This window comes from Saccoglossus kowalevskii, chromosome 4 (assembly GCF_978046115.1).
Source record: "Saccoglossus kowalevskii chromosome 4, keSacKowa6.1, whole genome shotgun sequence".
NCBI lineage: Eukaryota > Metazoa > Hemichordata > Enteropneusta > Harrimaniidae > Saccoglossus > Saccoglossus kowalevskii.
This window is the reverse complement of record NC_140644.1, coordinates 45,443,208-45,454,337: the sequence shown is the minus strand read 5'-3', so window position 1 is coordinate 45,454,337 and position 11,130 is coordinate 45,443,208. Positions and strand designations below refer to the sequence as shown.

Below are 11,130 nucleotides of genomic sequence, written 5' to 3'. Positions count from 1 at the left end.
CAGACAGACAGACAGACAGGCAGGCAGACAGACAGACAGACAGACAGACAGACAGACAGACAGACAGACAGACAGACAGACAGACAGACCTGCATTTGGCCAATACTAAAATCACATGTCACAATTGGAATGATTTTATGATTATATATTTTTTAGAGACTAGGATTCTGTTGCCATAGCTACAAAAAATGGAAACATGACATGTGGTATAAAAACGAAGATATCCTGAAAAGAACTGTGTAAAATTTAAACATTGTTAGTTATCTTCTCATCAGCTGTACTATTGTATCATACATCCCAACAAATTCAAATGCTCACATTAACATTCTATCAATCTATCTCAATCTCAATAAACTAGTTACAGCTTTGTGTCATTATGTGTTCCAATTTCACACTATTCTGTGTGACTGACATCCAGTGACGTCAAGTTACCACTCATATTTCAACAACTCCAAAAATATAATTCAATTCAAATAAAACAATTCGGCCATTATTTGTTGATAGTGAATTAATGTAAGGATCACAGTCTATCTATGAATAGAATCATGAGGCAATGACATTGTAAATAAGTAACACAATGAAATCAACATCCATGTAACAACTCATTATCAATCATACATAACGATTCTGTTTTACATTTGCTACATTGTAAGTACAGTAACAGGTATTTGTCTGAAGTTTCCACCCCAAGTCAAATGAGAATATACTCAACCCGGTTACTATTCACAAGCCATGGCTCAAAAGTCAATATTTTTCTTTTCTTTCATAAGGTATGTCATCATATCTCCCTTACCCTTCACTGTTGTTTTACCACGCTCTTCAAATTCAAAGTACGGTAAAAGAACATTTCTTGAAGACTCTGTTACTTGTATACGTCCAGCAACACCTGTTGAATCCATGCGACTGGCAATATTAACGGTATCACCCCAGATGTCAAACAATAATTTTGTTGTACCAATAACACCAGCTGTCACTTCACCGTGGTTGTACCCAACACGTAGAACAAAATTAAATGCTTTCATTGTTAAATTTAAAACCTCTTCGTTGAACTGATGCACAGCCTTCTGCATGTCAACCGAAAAGTCCATTAAAAGAATTAAATGCATATAAGGATGTTTACTGTCACGTCGATTAGTCGGATGAAGACCTGCCGCTGCCATGAATGTACTTCCAATCGTTTTGATTTTCTCTATTGTATTGTACTTCTTCCTATCAAGCAGCTGATCAAAATCACCAATGAGTTCATTGAGGACACGGATGCATTCTTTGCCACCTTGGTAGTTTTCTTCATAGAATTCAGTAAAGTTAACAACACTGCAGAAGACCACACCCACATCCACATGATTCTTGGAGTACTTTGATGTCTTTTTTAACAAGTCTGAAATATGCTGAGGAATGATGTTGTGAAGCAGCCAGTCAGCTTGTTCTTTCAAAACTTGTATTTTGCGCTTGTCATCTGTGGCTTCAATGTCCCCATTGAAGTTCAGTCGGTAGGAGATCTCAAATTCACGGTTCAGGAACCACACAAGGATGAGAAGGAGCAAAATATCTAGTATCAGTTCATCTTTCAACTGGCTGTGTCCTGAAAACAGACTTGGATTCAACAGAATTAAAGGGATATCAGTGACATTCCATGGCGTCTCAGTGGAATTCATGTCAGTAACATAATCTTCATAAGAATAAGTAGTGTTATCAAGAGATGACTTGCTACTGTTAATCCAAGCCGCCATGGTGTTGCTGTCATTGTTGTCATTGTTACCATCAATGTTCATATTTGCACACACACTGACATTCAGCAGAACCAACAGAACAGTTCCACTGAGGATGGCCACTACACTCTTCAACCAAGAACTGAGCTGAACAAAATTACAGAAATGAAGAAGAGCAACAATTATCATGTAACAGTAAAAACGGTTGGCTTCATCTGCTTCTTTTTTAGGACACACAAAGTTTGCATAAACAGCAAGCACTGGTAGACTGATGAGAAAAGCACCAAGAAAATGTCTTGAATACCAGCGTCCAAAAAATGTCATAACTTTCTCTGCACAAGCAATAACATGGGATGTGTACAGTGCATCATGAATGACAACTACTAATATAATAGCCTCAAAAACCCATGTGATTGGAAAGAATATTAACCATGGCAATTGTCTTTCAAATATAAGAAAACATCCAATAGACATGAGTGTATAGACAGTAAATGCCAGGGCCACATCAAATGCTGTGTTACTTTTTGGTGATGAAATGGTCTGCGGCCCAGGCTGTACCTGGGACGGCTCATATTGTGATCGGTACATGTCTTCTACGTCCTTATCAATGAAAGTCAACATAATGTCATGAATCGGTGGCTTGAAAAAATACTCTTGGTTGCTTTCTTCTTCTTGGATACACTTGACTAACTGCCTGTCTGATTGTTGAGTCACATTCACTCTGGGTAAGATGCATTCTGGGAAAGAAGGTTGCATCTCATTTGGTCTTTCTGCTAGCATGTCCATGACTGATGGGGTACGACTTGGTCCCAGACTACCATTTTCTGTTTTGAGTAAGTTGACAGCTTTAGATTCAGACATATCCTACAAGTAAGAACAATATACATAAGGTAGTATACATCATACAATTTATGGAGATGCATGGATTTCCCATTAACACACTGCTGGTCATAGGCACTAAGAGCCTAGTTGACACACAACACCAAGAGCTAATATCAGCTTGCAATGTATTAATTATGTTTATAGGATGATGTTTTATAGTTATGTTTATAGGATGATGTTTTATAGTTATGTTTATAGGATGATGTTTTAAAGTTATGTTTATAGGATGATGTTTTATAGTTATGTTTATAAGGTGATGTTTTATAGTTATGTTTATAAGGTGATGTTTTATAGTTATGTTTATAAGGTGATGTTTTATACATGTGTTTATAGGATGATGTTTTACAGTTATGTTTATAAGGTGATGTTTTATAGTTATGTTTATAAGGTGATGTTTTATAGTTATGTTTATAAGGTGATGTTTTATAGTTATGTTTATAAGGTGATGTTTTATAGTTATGTTTATAAGGTGATGTTTTATAGTTATGTTTATAAGGTGATGTTTTATAGTTATGTTTATAAGGTGATGTTTTATAGTTATGTTTATAAGGTGATGTTTTATAGTTATGTTTATAAGGTGATGTTTTATAGTTATGTTTATAAGGTGATGTTTTATAGTTATGTTTATAAGGTGATGTTTTATAGTTATGTTTATAAGGTGATGTTTTATAGTTATGTTTATAATATGATGTTTTATAATTATGTTTATAGGATGATGTTTTACAGTTATGTTTATAAGGTGATGTTTTATAGTTATGTTCATAAGGTGATGTTTTATACATGTGTTTATAAGGTGATGTTTTATAGTTATGTTTATAAGATGATGTTTTATAGTTATGTTTATAAGGTGATGTTTTATAGTTATGTTTATAATATGATGTTTTATAATTATGTTTATAGGATGATGTTTTACAGTTATGTTTATAAGGTGATGTTTTATAGTTATGTTCATAAGGTGATGTTTTATACATGTGTTTAGAAGGTGATGTTTTATAGTTATGTTTATAAGATGTTTTATAGTTATGTTTATAAGGTGATGTTTTATAGTTTTGTTTATAAGGTGATGTTTTATAGTTATGTTTATAAGGTGATGTTTTATAGTTATGTTTATAAGGTGATGTTTTATAGTTATGTTTATAAGGTGATGTTTTATAGTTATGTTTATAAGGTGATGTTTTATAGTTATGTTTATAATATGATGTTTTATAATTATGTTTATAGGATGATGTTTTACAGTTATGTTTATAAGGTGATGTTTTATAGTTATGTTCATAAGGTGATGTTTTATACATGTGTTTATAAGGTGATGTTTTATAGTTATGTTTATAAGATGATGTTTTATAGTTATGTTTATAAGGTGATGTTTTATAGTTATGTTTATAATATGATGTTTTATAATTATGTTTATAGGATGATGTTTTACAGTTATGTTTATAAGGTGATGTTTTATAGTTATGTTCATAAGGTGATGTTTTATACATGTGTTTATAAGGTGATGTTTTATAGTTATGTTTATAAGATGTTTTATAGTTATGTTTATAAGGTGATGTTTTATAGTTTTGTTTATAAGGTGATGTTTTATAGTTATGTTTATAAGGTGATGTTTTATACATGTGTTTATAAGGTGATGTTTTATAGTTATGTTTATAAGATGATGTTTTATAGTTATGTTTATAAGGTGATGTTTTATAGTTATGTTTATAAAGTGATGTTTTATAGTTATGTTTATAAGGTGATGTTTTACAGTTATGTTTATAAGGTGATGTTTTATAGTTATGTTTATAGGATGATGTTTTACAGTTATGTTTATAAGGTGATGTTTTATAGTTATGTTTATAGGATGATGTTTTATAGTTATGCTTATAAGGTGATGTTTTATAATTATGTTTATAAGATGTTTTATAGTTATGTTTATAAGATGATGTTTTATACTTGTGTTTATAAGGTGATGTTTTATACATGTGTTTATAAGGTGATGTTTTATAGTTATGTTTATAAGATGATGTTTTATAGTTATGTTTATAAGGTGATGTTTTATAGTTATGTTTATAAGGTGATGTTTTATAGTTTTGTTTATAAGGTGATGTTTTATAGTTATGTTTATAAGGTGATGTTTCATACATGTGTTTATAAGGTGATGTTTTATAGTTATGTTTATAAGATGATGTTTTATAGTTATGTTTATAAGGTGATGTTTTATAGTTATGTTTATAAGGTGATGTTTTACAGTTATGTTTATAAGGTGATGTTTTATAGTTATGTTTATAGGATGATGTTTTACAGTTATGTTTATAAGGTGATGTTTTATAGTTATGTTTATAGGATGATGTTTTATAGTTATGCTTATAAGGTGATGTTTTATAATTATGTTTATAAGATGTTTTATAGTTATGTTTATAAGATGATGTTTTATAGTTATGTTTATAAGATGATGTTTTATACTTGTGTTTATAAGGTGATGTTTATAAGGTGATGTTTTATACATGTGTTTATAAGGTGATGTTTTATAGTTATGTTTATAAGATGATGTTTTATAGTTATGTTTATAAGGTGATGTTTTATACATGTGTTTATAAGGTGATGTTTTATAGTTATGTTTATAAGATGATGTTTTATAGTTATGTTTATAAGGTGATGTTTTACAGTTATGTTTATAAGGTGATGTTTTATAGTTATGTTTATAAGGTGATGTTTTATACATGTGTTTATAAGGTGATGTTTTATAGTTATGTTTATAAGATGATGTTTTATAGTTATGTTTATAAGGTGATGTTTTATAGTTATGTTTATAAGGTGATGTTTTATACATGTGTTTATAAGGTGATGTTTTATAGTTATGTTTATAAGATGATGTTTTATAGTTATGTTTATAAGGTGATGTTTTACAGTTATGTTTATAAGGTGATGTTTTATAGTTATGTTTATAGGTGATATTTTATAGTTATGTTTATAAGGTGATGTTTTATAGTTATGTTTATAAGATGATGTTTTATAGTTATGTTTATAAGATGTTTTATAGTTATGTTTATAAGATGATGTTTTATAGTTATGTTTATAAGGTGATGTTTTATAGTTTTGTTTCCAAGATGATGTTTTGTACTTATGTTTATAAGATGTTTTATAGTTATGTTTATAAGGTGATGTTTTATACTTGTGTTTATAAGGTGATGTTTTATAGTTATGTTTATAGGATGATGTTTTATAGTTATGTTTATAAGGTGATGTTTTATAGTTATGTTTATAAGATGTTTTATAGTTATGTTTATAAGGTGATGTTTTATACTTGTGTTTATAAGGTGATGTTTTATAGTTATGTTTATAGGATGATGTTTTATAGTTATGTTTATAAGGTGATGTTTTATAGTTATGTTTATAAGATGATGTTTTATAGTTATGTTTATAAGGTGATGTTTTATAGTTATGTTTATAATATGATGTTTTATAATTATGTTTATAGGATGATGTTTTACAGTTATGTTTATAAGGTGATGTTTTATAGTTATGTTCATAAGGTGATGTTTTATACATGTGTTTATAAGGTGATGTTTTATAGTTATGTTTATAAGATGATGTTTTATAGTTATGTTTATAAGGTGATGTTTTATAGTTATGTTTATAATATGATGTTTTATAATTATGTTTATAGGATGATGTTTTACAGTTATGTTTATAAGGTGATGTTTTATAGTTATGTTCATAAGGTGATGTTTTATACATGTGTTTATAAGGTGATGTTTTATAGTTATGTTTATAAGATGATGTTTTATAGTTATGTTTATAAGGTGATGTTTTATAGTTATGTTTATAAGGTGATGTTTTATAGTTATGTTTATAAGGTGATGTTTTATAGTTATGTTTATAAGATGATGTTTTATAGTTATGTTTATAAGGTGATGTTTTATAGTCATGCTTATAAGGTGATGTTTTATAGTTATGTTTATAAGGTGCTGTTTTATAGTTATATTTATAAGGTGATGTTTTATAGTTATGTTTATAAGATGTTTTATAGTTATGTTTATAAGGTGATGTTTTATAGTTTTGTTTATAAGGTGATGTTTTATAGTTATGTTTATAAGGTGATGTTTTATAGTTATGTTTATAAGGTGATGTTTTACAGTTATGTTTATAAGGTGATGTTTTATAGTTATGTTTATAAGGTGATGTTTTATACATGTGTTTATAAGGTGATGTTTTATAGTTATGTTTATAAGATGATGTTTTATAGTTATGTTTATAAGGTGATGTTTTACAGTTATGTTTATAAGGTGATGTTTTATAGTTATGTTTATAAGGTGATGTTTTATAGTTATGTTTATAAGGTGATGTTTTATACATGTGTTTATAAGGTGATGTTTTATAGTTATGTTTATAAGATGATGTTTTATAGTTATGTTTATAAGGTGATGTTTTACAGTTATGTTTATAAGGTGATGTTTTACAGTTATGTTTATAAGGTGATGTTTTATAGTTATGTTTATAAGGTGATGTTTTATAGTTATGTTTATAAGGTGATGTTTTATAGTTATGTTTATAAGATGATGTTTTATAGTTATGTTTATAAGATGTTTTATAGTTATGTTTATAAGATAATGTTTTATAGTTATGTTTATAAGGTGATGTTTTATAGTTTTGTTTCCAAGATGATGTTTTGTACTTATGTTTATAAGATGTTTTATAGTTATGTTTATAAGGTGATGTTTTATACTTGTGTTTATAAGGTGATGTTTTATAGTTATGTTTATAAGGTGATGTTTTATAGTTATGTTTATAGGATGATGTTTTATAGTTATGTTTATAAGGTGATGTTTTATAGTTATGTTTATAAGGTGATGTTTTATAGTTATGTTTATAATATGATGTTTTATAATTATGTTTATAGGATGATGTTTTACAGTTATGTTTATAAGGTGATGTTTTATAGTTATGTTCATAAGGTGATGTTTTATACATGTGTTTATAAGGTGATGTTTTATAGTTATGTTTATAAGATGATGTATTATAGTTATGTTTATAAGGTGATGTTTTATAGTTATGTTTATAATATGATGTTTTATAATTATGTTTATAGGATGATGTTTTACAGTTATGTTTATAAGGTGATGTTTTATAGTTATGTTCATAAGGTGATGTTTTATACATGTGTTTATAAGGTGATGTTTTATAGTTATGTTTATAAGATGTTTTATAGTTATGTTTATAAGGTGATGTTTTATAGTTTTGTTTATAAGGTGATGTTTTATAGTTATGTTTATAAGGTGATGTTTTATACATGTGTTTATAAGGTGATGTTTTATAGTTATGTTTATAAGATGATGTTTTATAGTTATGTTTATAAGGTGATGTTTTATAGTTATGTTTATAAGATGTTTTATAGTTATGTTTATAAGGTGATGTTTTATAGTTATGTTTATAAGGTGATGTTTTATAGTTATGTTTATAAGATGATGTTTTATAGTTATGTTTATAAGGTGATGTTTTATAGTTATGTTTATAAGGTGATGTTTTATAGTTATGTTTATAAGGTGATGTTTTATAGTTATGTTTATAAGATGATGTTTTATAGTTATGTTTATAAGGTGATGTTTTATAGTCATGCTTATAAGGTGATGTTTTATAGTTATGTTTATAAGGTGATGTTTTATAGTTATGTTTATAAGGTGATGTTTTATAGTTATGTTTATAAGGTGATGTTTTATAGTTATGTTTATAAGATGATGTTTTATAGTTATGTTTATAAGGTGATGTTTTATAGTCATGCTTATAAGGTGATGTTTTATAGTTATGTTTATAAGGTGATGTTTTATAGTTATGTTTATAAGGTGATGTTTTATAATTATGTTTATAAGGTGATGTTTTATAGTTATGTTCATAATTAATTTAGAATACAAACAAGTTTTGGGGTTGAAACAACAGTGGGGAATCAGTCTACTGAATGTCCTTGATAGATATAATTATCTCACAAAAACATTGGTGCCTAATTTGTTTAATTATTTAAGGGACAATTTCCAGCTTTATTCAAAGTAATTCAGATATTTTAGCATAAAAACAAATGCCTCATCTCAGAAAAAAAGTGCTGCATTTAGACGTGAATAAACTTAGCTTAACTTAGCCAGAAAAACTTGTTTTTGCCCAAGTATTTTGTACAGGTGTTTGTCAAAAATTAATGATTCACTGAAACAAATATAAACTGCCTTATTATATTCATTGTGTGACTACTGTATTATATGAAAAGTAAAAAAAAAACACTCTCTATGAATAGCTATCATGTTGCAAGCTCTGCTTTGTAATGCAAATCAACTTAAATAGTTAGTTAGTGTCCAGTGGAGAGAGAAGTCAACAGTACTGTTGCCTCCTGAGAATCTACATCTTCAAACACTGCAATCTTTGTTTTTGAAGTGCGTTTTTAAATATTATAAAATATAAGTATTATAAAAGCTCTATCATTCTGTTCTAATAGCTGAAACAAATTCCTGTGAATTTTCATTTGTCGAATGAACTGTTTTCAAATACAGAATACATATTTTTTAGTACAATTTTGCTTTTTATGTATTTTTTATGTATTCTTATGTGACATCTTGTTTTTTGTAAAGATTCTATTGTTAGGTTTGCAAATATGATTCAGACTGTGCAAAAAATCTCTCGATGAGTTGGTTTTGAAACCCAGTATAGTATTCCCATGGGATTTGGGAGATACATGTACATTACCAAGGATATTATTACAAAATAAATGATTTGCTTCATTGAACACATACAACAATGCATATTTCCACTGAGAACAGTCAAAACATTTTATCAGATTTTCTCAATTTTTGCATGATATTTTCATACAGGACATCTGTTGTTCATACTCAGGGAAGACTTTATACTGATGAATAAGGTGACCAAGTTTGATGAAGTTTGGAAAAGAGTTGGTAAAGTTATTGTGCACACAATAACAATTATTAACAGCGGCGAGGACAACGCCAGACAGAAATTGTTCCCTTAATGTACCTTCCCCTTCCATCTTTGATGGTACGGGCAAGGTAACAAAATAATAACAATAATGTACTCCCTGGTGACTCATAAAGAACAACATAGTTGAACTCTGGTGACCTTGCCATTTGTTATATAATATAATTCCCTTTAACATAGTTTGTTTCAATATAAATATACATTGTCATAATTAATTTTGAATACAAAAAAGTTTTGGGGTTGAACTAACAGTGGGGAATCAGTCTACCGAATGTCCTTTAAAGATGTAAATATCTTACAAAAACATTGGTGCCTTATTTGTTTAAATATTTTAAGGGACATAATTTCCAGCTTTATTCAAAGTAATTCAGATATTTTAGTATAAAAACAAATGCCTCATTGCAAAAAAAAAGTGCTGCATTTAGACGTGAATAGATTCATAAAACATGCAAGATAACAGAAAATCTTAGCTGGCTTTTATCCAAGTATTTTGTACAGGTGTCTGTCAAAAATTAATGATTCACTGAGACAAATATGAACTGCCTCATTGTGTGACTACTGTATTATATGAAAAGTAAAAAAAAAACACCCTTTATGAATAGCTATCATGTTGCAAGCTCTGCTTTAAATAGTTAGTTGGTGTCCAGTGGAGGGAGAAGTTAACAGTACTGTTGCCTCCTGAGAACCTACATCTTCAAACACTGCAATCTTTGTTTGAAGTGAGTTTTTAAACTAATATTATAAAAACTCTATCATTCTGTTCTAATAGCTGAAACATATTCCTATGAGTTTTCATTTGTCGAATGAACTGTTTGTCAAATACAGAATACATATATTTTAGAACAATTTTCTTTTTAAAATGAGGATGAAATGTTTTGCTTTTTATGTATTTTTTATGTATTGTTTTTGATTTGATAACTTTGAACTAAACAGATTTTCTATTAGCTTCAGATCTTGATCAAAGTTTGGCAACCAATTCATAGGAGTGCTTATATTGATTTTCTGACATCTTGTTTTCTGTAAAGATTTATTGGTAGGTTTGCAAATGTGTATCAGACTGTGCAATCTCTCCATGAGTTGGTTTTGAAACCCAGTAAGGGATTCTGAGATACATTACCAAGGATATTATTACAAGATAAATCATTTGCTTCATTGAACACATACAACAATGCATATTTCCACTGAGATCAGTGACCTTTGATGTGTATCACCAGTGATCAGTCAAGTAGAAACAGTCGAAATATTTTATCAGTTTTTCTCAATTTTTGCATGATATTTTCATACAGGACATCTGTTGTTCAAACTCAGGGAAGACTTTATACTGATGAACAAGGTGACCAAGTTTGATGAAGTTTGGAATAGAATTAGTAAAGTTATCATGCACACAATAACAATTATTAACGACGACGACAACGACGACGACAACGCCGGACAAAATCTTTCCCTTAATATACCTTTCCCTTCCATCTTTGATGGTACGGGCAAGGTAAAAAGCAACTCTACACAACAGAATGACTACAGTAACAACTCTACACAACAGAATGACTACAGTAACAACTCTACACAACAGAATGACTACAGTAACAAC

General features: G+C 28.3%; 1 protein-coding gene across 1 annotated transcript in view; it reads right to left on the bottom strand.

Annotated features, from left to right (window-relative positions):
* Nucleotides 1-226: 226 nt before the first annotated feature.
* LOC100372577 (adenylate cyclase type 9-like) overlaps nt 227-11,130 on the bottom strand; it is a 160,865-nt gene continuing 149,961 nt past the window's right edge. Inside the window, exon 3 of the mRNA XM_085498178.1 lies at nt 227-2,573. Coding sequence (XP_085354304.1) covers nt 738-2,573 — 1,836 coding nt within the window. The 3' untranslated portion in view covers nt 227-737. The remainder of the gene's footprint in view (nt 2,574-11,130) is intronic.